The sequence below is a fragment of the Carassius carassius genome, chromosome 7 (genome assembly GCF_963082965.1).
Source record: "Carassius carassius chromosome 7, fCarCar2.1, whole genome shotgun sequence".
Classification (NCBI taxonomy): Eukaryota; Metazoa; Chordata; class Actinopteri; order Cypriniformes; family Cyprinidae; genus Carassius; species Carassius carassius.
Window position 1 is genome coordinate 34,966,378 of NC_081761.1, and position 25,090 is coordinate 34,991,467.

At 38.1% G+C, this 25,090-nt stretch overlaps 2 protein-coding genes and 1 long non-coding RNA gene across 3 annotated transcripts; all 3 read left to right on the top strand.

The window, feature by feature from the left end:
• Window positions 1-639: 639 nt before the first annotated feature.
• Window positions 640-2,913, top strand: LOC132144255 (relaxin-3-like). The gene is made up of 3 exons (XM_059555035.1): window positions 640-690; window positions 1,238-1,361; window positions 2,474-2,913. The coding sequence occupies exons 1-3, from the start codon at window positions 640-642 to the stop codon at window positions 2,683-2,685; spliced, it is 387 nt and encodes a 128-aa protein (XP_059411018.1). The 3' UTR covers window positions 2,686-2,913.
• An 840-nt stretch (window positions 2,914-3,753) lies between these two features.
• On the top strand, window positions 3,754-4,735 carry LOC132143200 (uncharacterized). Its single transcript, XR_009434217.1, has 2 exons — window positions 3,754-3,917; window positions 4,372-4,735. It is a non-coding gene; the product is annotated as an uncharacterized LOC132143200 (long non-coding RNA).
• A 928-nt stretch (window positions 4,736-5,663) lies between these two features.
• Window positions 5,664-24,408, top strand: LOC132144046 (transportin-2). Its single transcript, XM_059554767.1, has 25 exons — window positions 5,664-5,883; window positions 7,361-7,460; window positions 8,349-8,424; window positions 8,517-8,666; window positions 8,839-8,945; window positions 10,118-10,251; window positions 10,339-10,420; window positions 11,335-11,457; window positions 11,544-11,662; window positions 11,791-11,851; window positions 14,474-14,645; window positions 14,729-14,881; window positions 14,983-15,208; window positions 15,289-15,460; window positions 16,683-16,769; window positions 16,920-17,027; window positions 17,139-17,297; window positions 18,835-18,922; window positions 19,011-19,109; window positions 19,337-19,432; window positions 20,727-20,802; window positions 21,140-21,239; window positions 21,330-21,404; window positions 21,508-21,653; window positions 22,656-24,408. The coding sequence occupies exons 2-24, from the start codon at window positions 7,362-7,364 to the stop codon at window positions 21,613-21,615; spliced, it is 2,670 nt and encodes an 889-aa protein (XP_059410750.1). The 5' UTR covers window positions 5,664-5,883; window position 7,361; the 3' UTR covers window positions 21,616-21,653; window positions 22,656-24,408.
• Window positions 24,409-25,090: the final 682 nt, after the last annotated feature.

Sequence of the window (25,090 nt, forward strand, 5' to 3'; positions counted from 1 at the left end):
ACAAATAGAGTAAATCGTATGTATAATCATTACCCTACAAAACGTGACCATATTAAATGTACTTCCTGTACATCAAATGACAACGGACTAAATGTTTTCAAACATTTTTCCATAAAACAGGATAACTGTACCCTGAATAAATTAAATTTTATATATATATATATATATATATATATATATATATATATATATATATATAAATTATTCGTGTTTTAAGCACAAAATACTGCAAATGTAGGCTCTCATTTTATTTCTAATTCTAGTGACTCAATTAGCATATTAATCATAATATTATAATCATTATAATAACCAATTAGCCCGTATGCTGAAGGCCCATCCCTGTGCTGTTATCTGTGTGAACGCCAGTGTGTCAATCTTGTGACTGTATGAGTATAAAGAAACAATCTTTCCCTGATAGATTTATAAGATGGTTTCTAAGGTGCTGCGACTCTTAATAAACACACACACACACACACACACACGCACACACACACAACAATCACTCACTTCTCACTTCCATATCCTCTTATCTGTTTGAAATGTCACCTCGTGTCACCAGAGTTGAACTAAACCAGCCTGCGCTGTGTACGCTTAATATTCATTAAATGTTTATTCTGTATTAATGATGTTTCATGGAATATGGAAATCCTACAGTACAGTGCTGGGCAGTATCTGTGTAATCTGGATTACGTAATCAGATTTCAACTGAGTACTCGATTACATCTACTTGTATATTAATATTATTATAATTATACATTTTTACATTATTAAAATGTTAACATCAAGACAATTCACAAGGATTATGCATTGTGGAATTTCGGTAGAACTTGGTTTAGAAAGGCATTTACATTCGGATTAAATAAGTATAAAATGTATTTACATGATCTGATTAAAAGTGCAGCGTTTGTGTCAGTGTGAGTGCGCAACTTCATAATTCATTCCACATTTTGTGTGATTAGACAGAGTGTGTGACAACAAAAAGGTCAGGAGTGATGAGATTGGGTCGCTTCACTCGACATCACCTCCTCAGAGGTGCACAGGTTCATTATAGAGGCCTTTGTCTTCCTAAAGGTTTCTGCCCTGCTATTATCACGGTCCATCTGATGGACCCGCAGCTGCACAGGCTCCATGAGACACTATAAAAGCCACAGAGGGGCAACAAGAGGTTAGATAATCTTTCTGACCAACAAGGAGCACTGGGAAACATCTCTCGTCTGTGTGGTGGTGATGTGTAAAGCTGCAGTTGTCACACTCGGCCTGCTGGGCCACGGACGGACAGCCGATGTACAGCAGAGAGTTCATCAGGGCAGTCATCTTCACCTGCGGAGGCTCGCGGTGTAGGAGATCTCTGGATGTTTCAGGTATGACACAGATATAAGGAAAAAACTACAGGAGTTGTGTTTACTGTATATTCCTTTATTCCAATACAATACAATACACACACATTTAGAGGAACCCAATTTTCCTTCCATAGCTTCAATACAACATTTATAAACAAAATGTATTTAATTGTACTTTTGCATATAGCTTTAGGTTATTTTGACACAATAACTAAATTACTATTAGGCTACAACAGTAAAAACGTAAATTTTTATTTATTTATATATATATATATATATATATATATATATATATATATATATATATATATATATATAAAATCAAATATATATTTTTTGTTTAATAACATACATATTTATTTAATAATAATAATTATTATTATTTTTATCATTATTATTATTGATAATAGCCATACATTTAGAAGGCAAATTAAACACATGGCATTTAATTATTTTTATTTATATGATTTAAAATTCACCTTTTTCTTATAAATAAAAAACTAAATAATATATAAACAAACTATACAATAACTAAATGATCTTTAGACAATAAAAACATATACTATTTATTTAATAATAATAATTATGTAATTAAATTGTTATTCATTACATTGTTAATTTATTTTAATGTTGTATACACATATATGTGTACATATATATATATATATATATATATATATAAAATTATTATTATTAACAATTAAATTATTAATTATATTAATTAAAGTGTTATATATATATATATATATATATATATATATATATATATATATATATATATATATATATATATATTAAATAAAACCATTTTAATATAATTATTAATAATGTGTGTGTGTGTACAATTATCTGACTGACAGGATGCTGCTGGTTGGCAGGGTGTTGCTATGCAGTTGCTAGGTTGTTTGGGGTGGTTGCTAGGTCTGTCATATTTTGGTCTCTGTGGCTGAGGTTTATCATTCAGTGTACATTTGATCGTCTACCAGGTGACAAAGCACAAGTCTGATCACTGAGACCCAGAGGATCCATTCACGTCTAGAACACAAACTCTGTGTGAGCAGAGATGTGCTGTGGTTTGAATCACACACAGGAACAGTGCGTGACGTATCTGTGTGGTGTTGTTCTCTGATCAGGTGACCTCTCCAGTGATCTGCTCTCCGCTCATGACCCCATCGTCCCTGGACTGTCATACAGACCCCGTCCTGACGCAGAGGCCCCTGTCTGGACAGGAGAGGGCCCGGAGGACCATGTGTTCATCTCAGAGGAAGTGCTGGAGGCCTCACGCTCGTCAGCCAGGAAGGGGCGGGGCGTGGTGGTCGAGCTGTCCAATGCCAGCTGTAAATAGGGCTGCAGTAAGAGTGAAATCAGCTCACTGTGTTAAAGGACTGTGTGACCATTTCAAGCCCTTCCTCGCCCCTCATTCACTCCAACCTGAAGAATGAAGGGGGAGAGGTTGTTGAAGTTTGTTCCTATGAAATACTGACATATATGTGTGTCAGGGATGTAGAAATAGCTACTTTTTGCCAAAGCGAAGAGCTGTTTGTCAGTCTGTTCAGAAGCTGCTCATCTCTGTTCTTCTGATTCTCTTGTGTGGTTACTGATTTAATAATTGCACATTTGAATAAAGGTTTGATTGCGATAGAGTTTGGGGTCACGTGGTTATTAAAATTATTTTAATGTAAAGTTTACAGACGCTAAACAAACCTCCCTGGTTTTTTCACAAATTGCACCCTGCATGCAAATATGTAGGAATATGGTAATAATCACAAATTATTGTGGTATATCAACATACCATAGTATGAGTGTTGGGGAGTAAGTAGTCACATGCAACTGAATTTTTATGCAATATATTGAATGCAATTTTAATTTAATTACAAAATAAATGTAACTGTATGATTACAAAGGGGTGTTACATCTGAAATTAACACACACACAGAGAGAGGGATTTAATTGATTTTCTTCCTAAATTGCTGTAAAATATGAGACACAAATGCTTCAGGAGTTTAGGACACAGAATAGGACACGTTTATTCAATAAATGTTTTATTTCTTATTTGATAGGTTTATGTAAATGCTTTCCAATTCATTTTTAGTTGTCAGTGTTGCCTGTCATTATGCAAAGATTTGATTAATATAGATAGATAGATAGATAGATAGATAGATAGATAGATAGATAGATAGATAGATAGATGATAGATAGATAGATAGATAGATAGATAGATAGATAGATAGATAGATAGATAGATAGATAGATAGATAGATAGATAGATAGATAGATAGATAGATAGATAGATAGATAGAAAGATAGATAGGTAGGGGCGTGCCAAAAGGTTTCTCATTGGTGAAAGGAGTTTTACTGTGCTGGCCAATCAGCAGTAAATATACATTTACCTAATTTCCTTAGACAAGGTGACAGAAGATGGAACAGATGTGTGTCAGTGCACCAGCCTTGATGAAGCCTTCATAACAGCCTTGTGGATGTATTTTGCTTTCAACATTGCATATCCACCACACCTGAGAAAGACACTGACTTTCCTTCAAAGGCACATTGTCAACATTAGAAGACGAGACAAGCACTGTCAGTAACTTTACTCTGAATGATTTGCCTCTTGTATTAGATCCTCATGCCTTGACTGTACCATTACCCAAAGTGCACTCGAAGGACATTCACTCTTGTGAAGTTAATCCAACATGCTGGAGTGGTACATGCACATGAACCAAATAGCTTGCTCTATTCTTTTTCTATTCTATCTGTTTTCTTTTTATTTATTATATTATTTAAAAGCCCTTGCTACGTGTACTGTGTTAAGCTAACTGAGACTTGTTATAGCTCTTATATATCATTGCTCTTTTTGTTGTTTTTGATTGCTTCCACTTTGTCCTCATTTGTAAGTCGATTTGAATAAAAGCGTCTGCTAAATGAATAAATGTAAATGTAAATATTAGTATAACCTGTGGTATAGATGAGTGCCAGTCAACTTTTTTTCTGATTCTTTTTTGAATCTCTCATCATTTGTTTTTCTCTTGTGTAGGTATGGTTGACTGGAAGTCTGTCAGTCCAGATGTGAGTAGGACACACAGAGTGGAGTTGGAGCTCAGCAGATGTGTGATGCTGTAGATACTGTGGTCTTGGAAAGAAGGGCATCTTCACAGCTTTCTATTCAGACAAAGAGTTTGCTGAATTCTGTTCTATGGACTGCTACTACAGAATGAATTAATTAATGAATGAGTGGTTTATCTATCTATCTATCTATCTATCTATCTATCTATCTATCTATCTATCTATCTATCTATCTATCTATCTATCTATCTATCTATCTATCTATCTATCTATCTATCTTTTTACTTGAATTGGTGACTGAAACTGAAAGCTAAATAAATGTTTTAGTGGATAAAGCTGTGTCTGTTTGCTTAATTGGTTAATGTCACTTAAAACAAGGTTACTAAACTCTTCTGACTAATTTTTAAATTTGATAATTTAATAGTTTGTCATATTTATTTTTCTCTATCAGGCAAAACCTAGTTTTTGGGTGTAACACTTATCAATAAAGTTTCATTTGTTGACTGATGTATTAACTAACATTAACTACGAGCAATACATTTGATACAGTATTTATTAAACTTGGTTAGTTAATGTACGTTGTTTGTTCTTGTTAGTTCACTAATGTTAACAAATACAGCTGACTTTAAATGACTTTAACTTAAGAACAGCAAGTGCAACTAACCGTGTTAAGAGACGTTTGTATTCTCAAAAATAATTGTAATCTGTTTTTAAACTAAGACCTAACGTTAAACGTGCGGTGGTGATTACGTCAGTAAGCCGTTTTGAAGGTTCTTTCGAAAGTAATTTAAAATAATATTATTTACATCATTAACAATGTTTTTACATTGGATGAATTTCAATTGGTTTTATAGGATTATGTGTTTAATTTATCGCTTTTCTATTAATCTATAGGCCAATAGCGATTAAGGGTATGGCTCGCCTTTAGGCGGAACAGCCAGTTTTCGCTAAACCTGCCACGCCCCCTACCTTTCTTTCCACCAATGAGAAACCTTTCGGCACGCCCATTGCTCCAGGCTGCAGTTACCCCTACTTGCGTGCACCTGAGTTGACCCGTTATCACTGTGTCTCCATCTACAGGTCACAGGGTGCATTACAGACTCTGAAATTAAGTTATATCTATCATAAACCTTCGTTCATTAAATATAGAGGATACCTAATATGTGTTAGCCAATATGTCTAGATTTTTCTTTGAATAAAACCCTAAGGTCAGTATTAGAGTTTCATTTCGTTTTTTGTTAATGAGACATGACGTCACGGTCACGGTACGGAAGCCGCTCAGATTCACACCGCGCGATTAACGCGTCCGCCATGCATCAGGCGCCGCCGGTGAGAGAAGAATAACAGCAAAGACGCCGATTAAATCCCACAGAAATCACGCAGAATCCCGCAGTGAGCCATCCGTTACCGCGAACCGACGGCTATCAGCGCTTGAGGGATACACCCAGACACACACAGAGAGAGACAGAGACAGTGACTGAAGGTGAGAGCGTTTGGCGGGTTAGCACCGCAGCTAACGGCTACACAAGCGTCTGTGTGTGTGTGTGTTCATTCAGCGTCATTATAAACTCATCACGCACATATAACGGGTTTAATGCGTTTTATTTCATGTGTGATCGGTTAACGCATCTGATGTGAGCTGGGGAACTGGGTTAAACCAGGCTGCATAAACACACACACGGCCTACACACACACACACACACACACACACACACACACACACACACACACACACACACACACACACACACACACACAGACAGAGATTATACATATCAACACCACACACACACACACACACACACACACACACACACACTACACATCTTCACACCATGCTGAAACGTACACACAAACACACTTCTCAGTCAAATGTATGTGTATTTATAATATTTTATGTGTGACCACAAAACCAGTCAGATTTTAAAAACTGAAATTTATACATCATCTGAAAGCGGAATAAATAAATAATAAATCAATATTATTAGGATAATATTTTTAGGATTGTGAAAGGACAATAATTTTTTGAGAGACAACTATATAAAAATATAACTATATATAAAAAATCTTGAGAAAATCACCTTTAAAGTTGTCCAAAGTCTTTTACAATGCATATTACAAATCAAAATTTATGTTTTGATATATTTACAGTAGGAAATTTACAAAATATCTTCTTGGAACATGATCTTATTTAATAACCTAGCGATTTTTGGCATTAAAGAAAAATCTATAATTTTGACCCATACAATGTATTGTTGACTATTTCTACAAAAATACCTGTGCTTAAGACTGGTTTTGTGTTTCAGGCTCATATATGTATGCACACATATCAATTTAACTAACTCTATGTATATGTGTATATATAGATTGATAGATATGTCTAACTCACATGGATAGTATTTATACAAACTCACTTATTGACTAAAAAATAAGTACACATACTTTGTAATCAAGTTTTAGGGATTTGAGAGATTTTGTAATATTCCCGTGCTATTTCTATGTGTGACATAATGTTCAAACGATTAAATGTTCTTCCATTAAAACAGTTTAAATCATGCTGGTGAACAGGTTTTCAGGTTTGGTTGGTGCTTACATCGTCAAATTAATTTAAAATGTTGTGTAGAAGAAATGGTTGCATGTGCAATGAAACCATTGATATTAAATGAAACCCAAGCATCTTTCTGAGCCACTGAAGAAATACTCGCGCACACATTCACACACACGGCCCACACGTACGTCAGACACTCACACATTCACACTCTCGTCTGCCTCGATCCCACTAAAGCAGATCAGATGGTGAAGCTGGCGTCCAGGTGCTCGCGCTGGATTAGCCTGGCTTCAGCCGTTAAACGTGTTTTAAACCGGGGATTTGTTCTGAATGCATGTGTCTGTGGATGAGTTGTGTGTGTGGTGATGTAGTGCACTCACTTGTCCTCTCTCTGTGTGTGTGTGTGTGTCAGGATGGAGTGGCAGCCGGATGAACAGGGTTTACAGCAGGTGCTGCAGCTGCTGAAGGACTCTCAGTCTCCAGATACGGCCACACAGAGAGCCGTCCAAGAGGTATATTACACTATCATTATTATCGCTTATGTCTTTAACACTTATTTATCCAGGTTACCACACAAATATACTGTAGTGTTTTTAGTGTCTGTGTTGGCAGCTTTTATTTGGTACACTGTAGTGACGGGTCATACGCTCGAGTATGATTTCTGTTTTGTTTAACATTAATTTAAACTTTTATTTAGCATGTACACATCAAAAGTGACGGTAAAGATGTTAATGTTCATCAAAGAATGCGGAAAAAAGCAATATCACATTTTCCACAAAAAATATGATGAAGCAGCCCAACTGTTTTTTTTTTCACATTTACAATAAGCATAAATGTTTCTTGAGCAGCAAATCATCATATTATACTGATTTCTGAAGGATCATGTGACACTGAAGATGGGAGTAATTATGCTGAAAATTCAGCTTTGATTACAGGAATAAATTTATTTTTAAAATATGATGATAATTGTAAAATGGTTGCGATACTGGTTTACAATATTAGTGTTTTTGATTTAAATAAATGCAGACTGGATGAGCAGAAGATACTTTTACTATAGTACTATAAAGATATACAAATTTATTGTAACCTACAGCAGTATTTACCACAATATTTGTTCCCTAAAACATTTTAAAACCTAAAATGCGATGCAGAGGATTGTAAATCTGAAGATGATTTGTTTAATCATAGTCTTGGAAGTGATTGATTGAATTTAATCTGACTGACTCATTCAAGAAAATGAATCAAACTTCGTCACTCTAGTCCCTTTTTTAAAAAAATCGAATCTACTTGCATAGTTTATAGGCAACATAATAGTGTTTCTGAAGGGTATTCAAATTACTAAATGGTCTTTATTAAAGATCTCTGATTTTACCCTGATGTTTTCCTGACTCTCTCATTAGAAACTGGAGCAGCTGAATCAGTATCCTGACTTCAACAACTATCTCATCTTCGTCCTCACCAGCCTCAAATCTGAAGGTCTGTAGTATCCCATCATGCATGGTCTGCCTCAGTGCCTCACACGCTCTCCTGTCTCTCGTCTGAAGGCACGTCTCTGTGTATCTCTGCAGATGAGCCCACCCGTTCTCTGAGCGGCCTGATCCTCAAGAACAACGTGAAGGCTCACTACCAGAACTTCCCTCCAACCGTGGCCGACTTCATCAAGAGAGAGTGTCTCAACAACATTGGAGACCCGTCCCCGCTCATCCGTGCCACCATCGGTCAGTCTGAACCCGGGGTTGAGCGGGTCACACCGTAATAATAGATGTGGAGTGATCCTCTACAGAACTCTGATTTAGATGCTTTGAGCTGATTATAAAATCACAGAAGTATCCATGGTCGTTAAGTGACACTAAGAACTCATTCAGCTGTGTGTTATGGTCATGTCTGCAGGTATTCTCATCACTACTATCGCGTCTAAAGGGGAGCTGCAGACATGGCCTGAACTGCTGCCTCAACTCTGCAACCTCCTCAACTCGGAGGATTACAACACTTGCGAGGTACGACACACGCTCAACTCTGAGTATGCTTTAACCAAGCTCCCACTGTTGACCGAACACCCATTTAAAAAATAATATGTAATCATTTCTTTAATATGCACCAATATAACAATAATAAAAATAAAAATTCTGTTGAATAACATCATAATACTTTAACTTTCAAAACAGTGTGCTTACTGATTTCAGCATTTTCTAGGGATGTAACGATATCAAATTCTCATGATACGATAAAATATCGGTATGAAGTCCACGGTACGGTATTTGTTGCAATGTAAAAAAAAAAAAAAGACAAATTAAGACAATTTTGTACATTTTAAAGTTAATTCTTCTATCGAATGCACTGAGAGTTCAGAATTAAGAGCACAACCCAACTAAGAAAACATAAGTCAGGAGAAGTCATTGAATTGACTTGTTCCTAACTTCATAGGGTACTCAATCCTCTTAATTTGTGGTTTACTGAGTCTAAATTACATTCACACTGGTGTTTTAGGAAGACAGACAAATCAGATTGTATTAATAATAACAACAATTTGATCTTATTGTTATTCTTATGACAGCAATAGCCAAACATTGTAAAATATTTGCACTTGAAAATGAGTTTTCATTGCTAAATTATTTTAGACTACAGTAGAGAAAAAACAATACTAGTTGATATCATACAGGTTATTACTGGTGTGCGATTTTATGACCATCAGTTTCCTTCAAAGATACATTCATGGTGAGCCGCCAAAAATAAATCAATGTATGGGAAACACTGGTTATCTATTTTGAAATATCAGAATCATATCACCATTATAGAAAAGAAAAATATAGCGATTATTAAATTATTGTCCAGCCTTACTTAAACTGAATTTGCTTTAAAAAAAAAAATACTAATCTTAGGTTTTTTTGATCAACCTTAACAAAACTAGTGAACTTGTGTAGTCTCTGGACTACCTAGATCAATAATTATCCATAGAGTTGAATTGTATTTTTTAGATGGTTATAAAATTTCATTTAAACGATGAGCGTGACCAGACATACTCAAAATTCCCAAGCCAATCTTCATGAAATTATCATTGCACTCTAACAGTTGTTACAGTTTGTACTAATATTCTTTCTCTAACTATTATAAACCCATAATGCAGTGTGTTTTCCGACAGAAATGAGTGTGTGTGTGTGTGTGTGTGCAGGGTTCTTTCGGTGCGCTGCAGAAGATCTGTGAGGACTCGTCTGAACTGCTGGACAGTGACGCTCTGAATCGACCCCTCAACATCATGATCCCCAAATTCCTGCAGTTCTTCAAACACTGCAGCCCCAAGATCAGGTGAAGAACCACACACACACATCTCTCACTGATACACTGTCTGTGTTTGATAATGAGTTACATCGTATTGATTCACTCTCTCTGTAGGTCTCATGCCATAGCGTGTGTGAATCAGTTCATTATTGGCAGGGCTCAGGCTCTCATGGACAACATCGACACATTCATAGAGGTGAGTTGACCTCCAGCAAACAGTGATTAATTGTGTGCAGTAATTGCAACTTTACATTTGTGAGCAAAGTTTTCAGCTCATCCGAGTCATCTGAGCTGAATCGATGAGGAATTGTTTTTTTTTTTTTAAATAGTTTTTTTTTTATTGCACAGTATAGTGCACAGTTCTTTTAAATATAATTCTATATTTATTTTAATATTTTTGTGCCTATTGAGTTTAGGTCAAAAGTTTACATCCCCTTCCAGAACCTGCAAAATGTTAAGAATGAGGGATCATACAAAATGCATGTTATTGTTTATTTAGTACTGACCTGAATAAGATATTTCCCAAAGATGTTTACATATAGTCCACAAGAGAAAATAATAGTTGAATTTATAAAACTGACCCCGTTCAAAAGTTTCTGAATACTGTGTTGTTACCTGAATGATTCAAAGCTATGTTTTTTTTTAATGTTGTTTAGTAATAGCTGTTCATGAGTCCCTTGTTTGTCCTGAACAGTGAAACTGTCTGCTGTTCTTCAGAAACATCCTTCAGCTCCCACAAATTCTTTGGTTTTCCACCATCTTTTGTGTATTTGAACCCTTTCCAACAATGACTGTATGATTTTGAGATCCATATTTTCACACTGAGGACAACGGAGGGACTCATATGCAATTATTACAGAAGCTTCAAACACTCGCTGATGCTCCAGAAGGAAAAACCATGCATTTAGAGCCGGGGGGTGAAAACTTTTGAACAGAATGGAGATGTGTACATCAAAAATCACGCTTGTAGTTTTTTCAAGAAAGCACACTTTTCAGCAGCCTAGTATGTCATGAACACAACTACAATCCGGCTCATGATGACCCATGCATTTGTAGTTCCTTCAGTGGTGAAGGCTCAGCTCATCTGTACTGTGTGTGCTTTGTTTTCAGTCTCTGTTTGCGTTGGCGGGTGATGAAGACTGTGAAGTGAGGAAGAACGTGTGCAGAGCTCTGGTCATGCTGTTGGAGGTCCGGATCGACCGCCTGATACCACACATGCACAGCATCATTCAGGTGAGACCAGCACTTACATCTGATGTCTTCTTGTCATTTCAAGGAATTTTAGGAACTTCATATCAGTCCTGTGTCTCTTTCTGCAGTACATGCTGCAGCGCACGCAGGACGCGGATGAGAACGTGTCGCTGGAGGCGTGTGAATTCTGGCTGACTCTGGCGGAGCAGCCCATCTGTAAAGAGGCTCTGTCAGGACACCTGGTCCAGTGAGTACTGCAGGCCATCATCACACATCTGAGCATTAACCGAACACACAGATGAAGCCTCTGGCCTGAGAGATCTGATCTGAACTCATAATGTAGTGAGATGATCTAATGTTAATGTATTTCTCCAGACTCATCCCCATCCTGGTCAACGGAATGAAGTATTCGGAGATCGACATCATTTTACTGAAGGTGAGTCACCATAAGAGTCAGGGATATTAAATCAAATCAATTTTATTGCATTAGGTAAATTTGCATTCACACATTCAATTGTTTCACAAGCATTTGATTCCGAATCATTTTTTAAAATGTATATATATATATAGCTGTTATTTTAGTGTTATTTATATACTATTATACCATTTATAAATATTGTTGTGACGAGTGGGGCGGGGCCGAGGGACATGGGAGCGAGGCCGGGGGAGTGATTGGAGATGAACTACACCTGTTCGTCCCACCGGTCTCGAGGCCCATGGAGGAGATGGAAGGATATAAAACTGGAGCGACGACAGTGAAGGACGAGAGAGGACCAGGCCTGGGCTTTTAGTTGTGTTTTGGGTTTTATTTTATGCGCACCAGTCGTCCGTGAGGGGCTGGTGCGCTGTTGTGTGTTTATTTTGTTATTAAAATGTTTTTGATTGTCCGCCGGTTCCCGCCTCCTTCTTCCGGATGAATATGAAGGTTGAATTCGTTACAGTGGTGCCGAAGCCCGGGAGAAGGAGGGACGCGCTGCTGAAGATCCCTCGCCGCTGTGGTGAATCCGCGGTGCCATCGAGCTGGCGAGGAGTGTGCCGCCATGGACGCTCGAGGCGGTGGACTGGAGCGAGTTGCCGGGGACGGGCGAGCTCGCTACCGGCTGCCCACGATGTGGAGAGACGGCTGCCGTCCGTGAGGGAGCGGAGGAGTCGGCGCCGTTCGCCAGGTGGCCGGAGCCTGCTGCCTCCGCCGGAACGGGGAGGAGCAGGGAACGGGGGACTCCTGCCGGCTGCCCAAAACCGGAGGAGCCGTCGCCGTCCACCGGGCGGCGGAGGAGTGTCGTGCCGTCTGCCGAGGGCCGTCCAGTGCCACCGCCAGGCACCGCGGAGGAGATCACCCAGCTGGTGGAGGGCCGAGCAGCGGTGCGTCTGGGAACCGGAATTTTTTTTTTTTTTTTTTCCCTCTCTCCCCTCTCTCGTCTCTGTCGCTCCTCCTTCCATCTCCTTTTCTCTCGCCTCGCCTGTCCTACCCCCAGGTTCCCGCAGGTCCCCGGGAGCGGCCCCCCCGGAGGGAGGGGGGGGGGGGGGGGAGTAGAGCGCAGTCTCGGGAGTACCCCCCGGCCTGCGAGGGGCGATGGGGGTATGTGACGAGTGGGGCGGGGCCGAGGGACATGGGAGCGAGGCCGGGGGAGTGATTGGAGATGAACTACACCTGTTCGTCCCACCGGTCTCGAGGCCCATGGAGGAGATGGAAGGATATAAAACTGGAGCGACGACAGTGAAGGACGAGAGAGGACCAGGCCTGGGATTTTAGTTGTGTTTTGGTTTTTATTTTGCGCGCACCAGTCGTCCGTGAGGGGCTGATGCGCTGTTTTTGTGTTTATTTTGAAATTAAATGTTGTTTGATTGTCCGCCGGTTCCCGCCTCCTTCTTCCGGATGAATGTGAAGGTTGATATCGTTACAATTGTGAATTAGCTTTTATTGTATTTTCAGTTTTTGTTTTGATGTAGCAATTAATTTGTTTAATTTTTCTACTATTTTGCTTTTTTAAATTGTTTGTTTTACTAACTTAGTTCTAGGGGATGCACGATAAATATCGGCTGATATTTAATGCGTATCTTGTCAGTAAATCCGGTTCTGTAATCAGCAGTAAATCTCTACACGTGCGTTTATTTTGGCAAGATGCGCATTAAATATCAGCTGATATTTATTGTGCATCCCTATTTATTCACTAATTTGTAACAAATTTTACTGCTCAACTTTCAAAAGTTTTTCTTAAAAAAATAAATAATAATAATTTCATATATATATATATATATATTTTTTTTTTTTCTATTTTTTTCTATTTTTTTGTTTAGTTGTATTGACATTTAAATTTGAATATTTTTTATACTGCTAGTAATTTTATTTTAACATTTTCAGTTGTTTTTTTTAACGTTTATCTAATATTAATATTTTAATTTCTGCTTTATTTCAGTGACTGATAATTATTTTGAATAGTTTTGATTTAAGTTGACACACTGATTTGGAATCTTGAATTTAAAGGGTTAATTCACCCCAAAAATATCTTAATTTGTGTTCTGAAGATAAACTAAGGTCTTACCGGTTTGGGACTACATGAGGGTGATTAATGTCCGAATTTTCATTTTGGGGTGAACTATTCTTTTAAAAGAGAATTTTCTCTCCTAATGCTTTAAATTATACAGAGAAGTGTTTCCGACTAATTACTCAAAACAGTAATTCTTTATTTTTTAACTATTTTTGGAAAGAACCAGCTTGTTTTCAGGATTTGAACTACACTGGTTGCTCTGTGTGCGCTCATACATGTCCGAAGAGCTGTTCAAAAGAGTTAATTGTTTGTTCGTGAATCAGATTACATTGATCGTGTCGTTCAGTTTTGCATGCAGCCTGTGAAGACAACTCAATAGAAAGAGATTTCAAGATCTACTTTATTTTTTGTTTGTTGCAAATTGATATCGGAGCTGGAAATTTTAGAAAATCAATTCTGTTCCCCAGTCCTCCTGATTTATAAGCAGTGTGTGCTCCGTACGAGACCAGGTGAATCTGACTGCAGCTGCTCTCTCTCCTTCTCTCTCTCTGTGTGTGTGTGTGTCTCAGGGTGACGTGGAGGAGGACGACAACGTTCCTGACAGCGAGCAGGACATCAAGCCTCGCTTCCACAAGTCACGCACCGTCACGCTGCAGCACGAGGGAGGAGAAGGGGAGGAAGGAGAGGACATCGACGAAGACGAGGATGACGACGACGACACGCTGTCCGACTGGAACCTGCGTGAGTAAACGACCAATCAGAGCGCGCTTGCTGTAAATGCTCTCCTGTGTGTATGAAGTGTGTATACTTCTGTGTGTTTGTAGGGAAGTGCTCTGCGGCGGCGCTGGACGTGTTGGCTAACGTCTTTCGGGACGAGCTGTTGCCGCACCTGCTGCCGCTGCTGAAGGGTCTGCTGTTCCACCCAGACTGGGTCATCAAGGAGTCTGGGATACTGGTGCTGGGAGCCATCGCCGAAGGTGTGTATACTGAACTCACTTCAAGGGATAGTTCACCTAAAAATCATGTAGTTCCAGAAGCTTAATGCTAGGTGCACACACGTCCTGTCTCTGTCTGTCAGGCTGCATGCAGGGTATGGTCCCGTACCTCCCCGAGCTCATCCCGCACCTGATCCAGTGTCTGTGTGATAAGAAGGCTCTGGTTCGCTCCATCGCCTGCTGGACGCTCAGCCGCTACGCACACTGGGTGGTGAGCCAGCCGCCGGACGCCCACCTCAAACCGCTCATGACAGAGCTGCTCAAACGCATCCTGGACGGCAACAAGAGGGTGCAAGAGGCCGCCTGCAGGTCAGTGTTCGAGAGAAATCCACATCTGAATTATCTACCAATGAATCCCAGTTATAAAACAACAGTGTGATGTTTTTCAGTGCATTCGCGACTCTGGAGGAGGAGGCGTGTACGGAGCTGGTTCCGTACCTCAGTTTCATTTTGGACACTCTGGTGTTTGCCTTCGGGAAATATCAGCACAAGAACCTGCTCATCCTGTACGACGCCATCGGCACCCTGGCAGACTCCGTCGGACATCACCTGAACCAACCGGTAACTACAGCTGCCAACAAAACAGTTTTCAGACTTCATTCACTACCAAGACTTTTTCATGTTTTCAAGAGTAGTGTCACATGCTTATGAAGAAAAATATCCACATGATCCTTCAGAAATCACTATAATATGCTGATTTACTGCTCTAAAAAAACATTTAATATTATCAATCTTGAGAACCGGTGTGCTGCTCAATATTTTTGTGGAAACGATGTTCAATTTCTCTTTAATTCTTTGATAGATAGAAAGTTCCAAAGAGCAGCATTGTTTTGATTGTCACTTTTAGTCACGTTAATTCATCTTTTGAACTGTAGTGTATGTTGTTTTAACGTTTCTAAAAACCACAGATGCAATGAGGGCAACTCAAAAGATAAGATACCTTTTTTATGTCAAAATATATGCCAAAATGATGGAAGTCAGTAATCAGTAGCTGGGTTTCCATCACCCTGCTTTTTTGCACATTTTGAAGCATCATGACCGAATCGAGTGATCGAAACACTGAATTTTGAATAAAAATCCCTTAATTCGCAAAAACATTTTTACGCTCGCTTGAGCTGGTTTTTGACTTGTGCAAAAAAGGGCTAATCCGAATAATGGGAGACGGAAATGCGTTTTGCGAATAAATTCCTCAAAGCACATCAAAAAAGTCACATGACTTTGCACGATGGGACGCTAAATCCTAAATAACCAGCAGACCGATCTCATTTCACAGCATCTGAAATATTGTTATGGTCATTTTGAAACGCCCGAGCAAAGTCTGTCATCAAAGTATTTCTGTATAATTCCCTCTCAGCGCTGTTAAACGACTGCGTTCCCAAACAGCAGCGTCCACCTCCGAAAGCACTGACCGCATTCATTGTGTTTCATCTGCTCGTTCTGAGGTGCACGTCATTTATTATATAGGGAAATATTATATTCAGTAGCGTCTCCCACTTTTCTTAGTGATGTATAGTGCCAGTTTATCAGGAAATGTCGGTTTTGTTCTCTTTGACTCGTTGGATGGAAACGCTGCTTGTTCGCAAATATTTTGTGCGATATTCCGATATAAGTTAGATTCACAACTGTGGATGGAAACCCGGCTAGTAAATGACACGTTTTGGGTTCGATCTGCCTCTGCTCATCCCTTGCCCTTGACAGCATGTTTTAAAAAGCTAAATATTATTAGCACAAGCTTGTAGGCGTAGAGATCAGTGGTCTGATCTTGTGTCGTGTGTGTGAACAGGAATACATCCAGAAACTGATGCCTCCTCTGATCCAGAAGTGGAATGAACTGAAGGACGAGGATAAAGACCTCTTTCCTCTGCTGGAGGTGAGAACTGAAGGAAAGCCTTCATTTCATAGTTTAAATGGACTGTATTTTCATGACACATAATTATACATGGTTTTGAAAAAACAATTGTAATTGAAAGTGAAAATAGACAGTGAATGACTCCTGTCCTCTCTGTGTTTGTGTGTGTAGTGTTTGTCGTCTGTGGCTACGGCGTTACAGAGCGGTTTCCTGCCATACTGTGAGCCCGTCTATCAGCGCTGTGTTACTCTGGTGCAGAAAACACTGGCACAAGCCATGGTGAGGACACACACTTACTCACACACACATACTTCTGCATGAAGAACATCAGTGATCCACACAGTCATTAACCCACTGTGTGTGTGTGTGTGTGTGTGTGTGTGTGTGTAGATGTACAGCCAGCAGCCGGATCAGTACGAGGCTCCAGATAAGGACTTCATGATAGTCGCTCTGGATCTGCTCAGCGGTCTGGCCGAAGGTCTCGGGGGTCATGTGGACCAGCTGGTTGCCCGCAGCAACATCATGACCCTTCTGTTCCAGTGTATGCAGGTACAATGTGTGAGAGACTTTAACATTTTATTCTATCAAGTATTTACAATTTGATATTTTGTAGTGCTATTTTTGGTAGATGTTTTGCTGTGCTGCAGGCGCTGAATTAAAGTGAAAGTGCATTGTTCGCGGGAAAAATGAACATGGATTGACATGGAAACGCAGTCACATGGGTTTTTGGCTAGGTTTAAAACAAGAAAAAGAAACCTTTTTTTAGATAAACAAGGAAAACAATATACATGTTCACTTTTATGGAAGCAGAAAAACAAAGTTCATTAAGACCCGTGGGATTGCTTGTGATAAAGATTTAAATGCACGAGACTGTTTCTGTCTGTGGTGTTTTAATTTTAAATATTTTAACAAGAAAAGTAGGCTAATTATTGTGTTTAAATGTTTTGCCGCTAGCTTGAGCAGCTTATTATCTAAACCTAGAAGTAAAATGCATGAATAATGCGTTGTTCATATTTATTGAGTTTAAACTAATGTCTATATGAAAGATTGTTACTGTTCTGTGATAAAAGACTAACGATGCTGAAAAAATGTATTTTATTTTTTATTTTTTACATGATATGAAATCAAAACAATGAACAAATGTTGTGTTTGTGGACTAAACCGACGCGGATCAGTAGCGGACTGCAAACACGTTCTGTGTGAAAGCACAATGAGTCCGTGCTGCGGACTGCGTATGCACTGCACGCAGATTATGCATTTATAATATCCATTTTATGCAAGTGCTGTTGGGCTAAAATTGTCGCCAAAGGCGGCAACACGAGCAATTTGCTCCAGCATCTTAGCCGCAAGCACGTCTTGGAATATCAACCAGCAGAAAATGCATTATACACCTGATTATACATAAAAAAAAAAAAAACGTCATAAACTGGAAAACCGGTATAATTTTGAAAGAAAAAACGGTATATACATTTTTGGTCAAACCGCCCAGCACTAATATTTTGTATAAAAATATAGTAACATTTAATGTTTACAATTTTTTTGTATTTAAAATACAATGAATGTATTGTTTATATTGTAGGTGTTATGTTAATATTAGTGTTTTTTTTTATTTGTATTATGAAGTTATTTTACTGTTATTATTATTACTGTTATTTATTTGCTATATTTATAAAATACACTTGTATACATTAAATTATTTTTACATTTTAAATATTTAATTTACTATATTTGTTTTATATTGTTGGTGTAGGTATGTTGTACATTTTTATTATTTGTATTAACAATTGTTAAAAAATTATTATTATTTGAAGTATTTACTACATTATCAAATACATTTGTTTAGTTTATTATTTAGTATTTACTTTATTAAACACCCGTTTTTTATTCTTGGTGATATGTATATATTTAAATATTTTATTTGAATTGTTGTTATAAAATTGTTTATCAATTTGTTTTAGAATATTTTGGTTTTTGTTGTTATTTTTTTCTACTATTTCACTTTTTAAATTATTTAATGTTGCATTATACAGCATTAGGCTGATTTATTGCTATGAATGCAAACTGAAAGTGCTACTCTTGTTTGTAGGACAGTATGCCTGAGGTGAGACAGAGCTCTTTTGCTCTGCTGGGGGATCTGACCAAGGCCTGTTTTCCACACGTAAAACCCTGCATCGGTAAGACCAGCTCATTTGAACTGCATGATACACCCTTAACTTCTTAATAAATTCAGATTAATCACTGAAACTGTGTATGCGTGTCTAGCCGAGTTCATGCCGATTCTGGGGACGAATCTGAACCCTGAGTTCATCTCTGTGTGTAACAACGCAACCTGGGCCATCGGAGAGATCTGCATGCAGATGGGTGAGGATCATCACACTGATTCTGCAGAATAGGATTCAGAATCATGTTTGTTTGACGTCATTAGCATTTTTCATATTCTTGTTATCTCAATTCACTCTGTCATTTCCCTCGAATCGCCACATCATGATAAATGACTTCAATATTACATTTATGTCCAAGAATACATGAAACCGTTCTATCGAGTCTGGTTGAACTGACCTGTCTCTGACCTGACTGTGTTGTGGTAGGTGTGGAGATGCAGCCGTATGTGGCTCTGGTTCTTCCTCATCTGGTGGAGATCATTAATAGACCCAACACTCCCAAAACCCTGCTGGAGAACACTGGTACGACCTCTGACCACACATGAACATTTACAGTGCTCCAGACTGCCACCAAATGGTTGCATTTTATGACAATTTTTTCTGCGGATGCGACTGATTTTTGTGTTTATTTTGATTTGTGTCACACTTGCGCAACCACTGCATTGTCCAACTCATAAGCTCTGCCATTTCTGATGCATTTGAGAGCGAAACTACGTTTCAGCTGCGCAGCGCAAACTGTTTAACAGCTCTGACTGCGATGCAAACAAACTTGTCCGAGCTCAGAACAGCTTTACTCAGGAGCCAAAGTTGATTTTGCGACACTGTTACACAGATGCAACAGTGCTGTGAGATCCAGGGAGAAGTGTTTGAATTTGCTGCACAATGGTAAATGCGATCTAGTAAGAATCATTCAAATCTGCACAGAAATAACATACGTCAGAAACCAGAAGCAGTAACGCTAACTGTAACCATAGTGTTGTGGTAGAAATAGTCAAACGCATTACATCATTCATTTTGAAAGAGAAATTCAAGCACTTTTCAATGACTTTCAAGCATTTCACGCAACTATTTCCAGCACTTTAAAGCTCTAAGATGATCCAGTTTGAATGTTATTTTTAATGGGATGAAGGAAATATACTTTGTGGTAAACACACTTATGAAAAAAAAAGAATTAATAGATCAAATCATCATTATAACAATTAGTGAGAAGCAGATGAGCACTTAATGGCTTATTAGTCATTCATTTCTTTTTTTTTCTTTTTTCAATTTTTTCCTCTATATTATTAAACCATATAATCACTATTATAAAATATCAAATCATCAAGAAAGATTTTGCCCAAATTTTACACTTTTTGTTTTTTTTTGCATGAAGAAAAGTCCCTAACATTTCTTAAATTTGCTTCTAAATCATGCATAATCACTGAAGTTGGTCAGTTCCATATGCTAGAAAAATAAATGTACATTTAATAAGAGTGGAATATATACATTTTCTGTATATAAAAAGTAGATTTTGCACCTGTTACTGTTGTTAATAAAAGTAAATTTTGAATGCATCTTAACGCAAACTAAGACTAATCTGTATAAACTATAACAAAAGAGAAATAAACAAGTAATGAACATGAAAAAATTATTAGTAAAGGCACTTATTGATCCAAAACAATAGTAATTTTATGATTAAATGATCTTTATTTTGAATACCCCCACACACCACCCCCAGTGTTACCAAATCTGCTCCTGGTGCCAGCATCTGTTGAACTTAGTGGCCATTCACACAGATAAACAATCAAACCTTAACTCCTCCCACTTCTCCTTACAGCCATCACGATTGGTCGCCTGGGTTACGTCTGTCCACAGGAAGTGGCTCCCATGTTGCAACAGTTCATCAGACCCTGGTGAGTCAAAACATCTAGAGACTTCAAATCGGCATACTAGAGGGATTTCTGAAGATCATGTGACACTGAAGACTGGAGTAATGATGCTGAAAATACAGCTTTGATCACAGAAATAAATTACATTTTACTGCATATTCAAATAGAAATCAGTTATTTTAAATTGTAATAATATTTCACAACATCACTGACTTTTACAGAGTTTTTGATCAAATAGAGACTGGTTTCAAAAACCTAAAAATATTGACACCAAATTTTTGCCAATAAGATAGTTTGAATTAAGAATTTGTAATGTTTCCATTTTCAGCTAATATTTAACTGATGGTTTTTATTTTTGCAGGTGCACGTCGTTACGAAACATCAGAGATAATGAGGAAAAGGACTCGGCCTTCAGAGGCATCTGTGTGATGATTGGTGTGAATCCTGGCGGTGTGGTCCAGGTCAGTTCTGCTCTTCTGACTCTGCTGTGATTGACCGTGATGTTACTCTCATCCATCACTCGTTTCCTTTCACCCGTCTCTCTCCCTCAGGACTTCATCTTCTTCTGTGATGCGGTGGCCTCCTGGGTCAGCCCTAAAGATGACCTGAGGGACATGTTCTACAAGGTCAGATGAGCGTGCAGATGTGTTACATCACATTATGCCTATATATAGCGGTGAAATTAAGAAGATTGATGTTTGATGAATGAGATTGTGTGTCTCTGTGTAGATCCTACATGGTTTCAAAGACCAGGTCGGTGAGGAGAACTGGCAGCAGTTCTCAGAGCAGTTCCCGCCCATCCTGAAGGAACGCCTCTCTGCATGCTATGGCGTGTAGCCCCGCCCCTCTGCTTCACACACAGCACATGCTGTCAGGTTAGTGACGACTGCTGATGTCTTGTGATGGTATAATGTGCTGGGACAAAGAATCACTGTCCTAGCTGTTTCTACTCAACTGCAGTATATGGCAGATCATTTGAGCTCAGCTGCTTATGTTTCTCTTGAGTCGTACATCCCACCACTCTTCGTTTGCATAGTTTAATACTAATCAATATGCCTGAGATTTATATATATATATATATATATATATATATATATATATATATATATATATATATATATATATATATATTGTAAATTACACTATGCATGTCATTACATTTACCCATCTAAATTGTCCCAAATATTCATAAAGTTTACATTTATTTAATATCCGCACACATCATTTTTCTTAAAGGACCAATCATTTATTTATTAGATGTGCAGAACAAAATTTTTTCAGTCTGTTACATCACTGAGACAGTGATATATCACCTAATATTGCATCTAAAATAGAAATATAAAAATGTTAAAAGATTTAAATATTAAAGTTTTAATATCGGTAAAAACTAATTAATTATCGGTCAAGCAGATTACTGTTTTGTCCCAAAATTGACTGTTGTTGCATTTTTTTGCCCATGACACTTAATAGCAATATCAAAGAACTTAATAAACAAGTATTTGTGTTAAAAGTAATTTATCTGTCAAATTGATAACAGAAAAAAAAAATACTTATATCATGGTCCAGCATCATTGAGATTGGCTGCTAATGTTGCCTTTATTTGCCCATAGTCGATTATGGAATATTAAAAAACTTATAAACGATTAAGTATAAAAAGTACTTGCATTAAAAATGTTGTCAAATGGATAATGCATTAAATAAATGTTAATATCGGTAAAAATAGTATTATTGATCAGGCAGACTACTGGTCAGCTTATGCTTCCCACAGTCACAAAAGTGATATTGAAGAATTTAATAAAGATCAAGGAATATTAGTTGTTAAAAAAAATATCGGTCAAAAAATAATTTCCTCTTATTTGTCTCTCTTTTTCTTTCAGTTGAACCTTTAGGAGGGGGGGAACTCATCCATCTGTGTATTGCACTGCCCTGATCGTGGGGGAGAGGGACGCGATTGGCCGCTCCGCCTGACGGACAGATCCCACGCCCTTTGTGTGTCCATGAGGGTGGGTGGGTGGGTGGGAGGGGGGAGGGGACTCCTCTAGTTAACTGCAGAATGCACCCAATCACGGGGAATAAACCTAAAAACGTAGGGAAGACGAGAGATAGCGTAACCGAGGGAGAGCGTAAGGGAGGTGGTAGGTTAAACGGGAGGGAGGTATAGACAGTTATATGGGAATAATCGCTAAAAAGATTAAGATTAGGGAGGGAAGCTAGACAGCAACTGTTATACGACTTTTTTTTAAATCTCAAGTTAATCCCAGGCATAAGAATCAAATGCATTCACACGCAGACTGACCATAGAGACACATGCACATAAAGTTGCAATAACTACGAGCGGCCAGCGCCGCCGTAGCAATAGCATATTCAGACTTTAACACTGAGACTCTTTAGGAAAGACTAGAATCGTTTTTCTTTTTTTAATAATTACTATTGATGAAACGGGAACAATCTCGGCTTTAAAAAAAGATGGTTAGCACGCTATCGCGAATTTGTGTTTTTGATCGTTAGTAAGGGAGCATCTATGAATTCAGTTTTCATCATCATCATCATCAGCTTTGTCGTCGTCGTTCTGTCCGATTGTCGTCACGATTCCCTGCTTGCGTCTCTTATGCCGTATCGTTTATTTTCCAACGTTTCTTCTCACTTTTTTGCGTAGTTGGCTTGTAGTTTTTTCCTGGGCTTGGTCAGTGTTCGCTGGTAAAAAAATTAATCGTAGTTTACAGATTTCAATCACACCGTAGTTTAATCTTCGTCGTGATTTCGAGAGATTCGGTCTCGTCGCGAAGGAACTGGAACGGAAACTCCAAAATATAACGATCATGACTTGCGTTATGTATGTGTTCGGTTGTGTGTGTGTGATTTGTTTAACAGTAGCTGTGTTGGGAGCTTTTAAGTGTGTTTTGTTAGTGTCATTGCCATGTATTTTTTTCGTAATTCGCATTTCGAATGTGTATTCTCGCTTTAATAGGTTGTTAATTGTTTAAAGGTACCTTACACTTGACTCCTGGACCCCTATTGACCTGTAAACTGTGACCAACGATGTGTGTGCGCTTGTGAGTGCATGTATGAATGTATTTGTACCGATAAATATTGATGCCATATTGATATTTGGTATTTAGTGATTCAATCAGATTATCCAACAAAATACAACTATATCAAATATAGTTTTACAACAATAAGGTTAATTTTTTTAGTTCTTTTTTTATGTTTTGCTGCTATTGCTAATTTTTTGGTTACTTTGATGAATATAACCAAATTCACAACATTTAAATTCTGTCAGAGCAAAATGCGTAATTTAAATTTGGATTATCGCTTGTCATGCACTTTTTGTTTTGCTATTTTTATCATTTTATTTTATTTTTTTGTAAGGAATTTGCTGGTAAATTTACTGATAAAACCGTTGGATTCATCATGCGTCTTGTTTTTTCTTGTGACAATATTTGTTGGCTGGACGATTTGAAATAAGAGCGAGCAGAAAGCAAAGACAGGAAGTGACGATTGGAAGGATGGCGAGGCGGAGAACGATTGCTGCGTGTGGAAATCTGCACTGAGACTCTGAAAGAAAAACAATCACATTTCTCTCTTTACCTTGCCAGGAAAAATAAAATGATTTTTTACTAAGCTGAAGAACTCTTTTGTGTGCACTTGATTTTTCTCTTTCTCTCATTTTTTATTTTAATTATAAAAGTAAAGTTTTCAAGACAAACCTAAAAACTACAACCAAAAGTGGATTGTTGTGGCTTCTAATCTGTTAGTTTTAAGCTCATCTGTATGTTAGTGTACTCCTAATCATTGACTAAAACTAAGCTTTTCACTTCCTAAAGAACACAATTGAATCGTCAGTTTATGTAAATGCCCTCTAGAATGAGAATGAGCCCCACTCCTTTAATAAAATATTGCTTTTTTGATGGTTAATTAGACCCGTTGTGTCCATGTTAAGGATTTAGATGGTAGCTGGTGCTTGATTAGTCATGGAGACATAACAGCATGAAATTTTCAATGGAAATCTATGGGATGTTGATCAACGGTTACGGGAAAATCAAAAGCAACACCCATCAGAACAAGCTGGAGGTCTGTGCCAGGAAATTTTGGATTCGAGTTCGGGATTTAAAGATCCCCAAGCCATAATGATTTCCAGCAAACTCCAGGGATTCAGAATGACATGCCTGTGCCTTGAAGCATCTAAATAAGTCCAGGCTGTCTGTGCTAATCAGAATCAAGTGCTTATCTTGTCTTTTGTTCTGATAAATATATGGTTTTATGAGCGGTTTCAGATCTAAAATGCAGATTACAGCAGGAAGTTCCTGTAGAT

Excerpts from the sequence above, each read along its gene's own strand:
- LOC132144255 (XM_059555035.1), top strand. The coding sequence starts at position 640 with ATGGAAATCCTACAGTACAGTGCTGGGCAGTATCTGTGTAATCTGGAT. Across the intron at positions 691-1,237 it reads ATCTGTGTAATCTGGATTAC|CTGCAGTTGTCACACTCGGC; the intron begins GTAATCAGATTT and ends TGATGTGTAAAG. Across the intron at positions 1,362-2,473 it reads GAGATCTCTGGATGTTTCAG|GTGACCTCTCCAGTGATCTG; the intron begins GTATGACACAGA and ends TTCTCTGATCAG.
- LOC132144046 (XM_059554767.1), top strand. The coding sequence starts at position 7,362 with ATGGAGTGGCAGCCGGATGAACAGGGTTTACAGCAGGTGCTGCAGCTG. Across the intron at positions 19,110-19,336 it reads AGAGATCTGCATGCAGATGG|GTGTGGAGATGCAGCCGTAT; the intron begins GTGAGGATCATC and ends GTGTTGTGGTAG. Across the intron at positions 19,433-20,726 it reads AACCCTGCTGGAGAACACTG|CCATCACGATTGGTCGCCTG; the intron begins GTACGACCTCTG and ends TTCTCCTTACAG.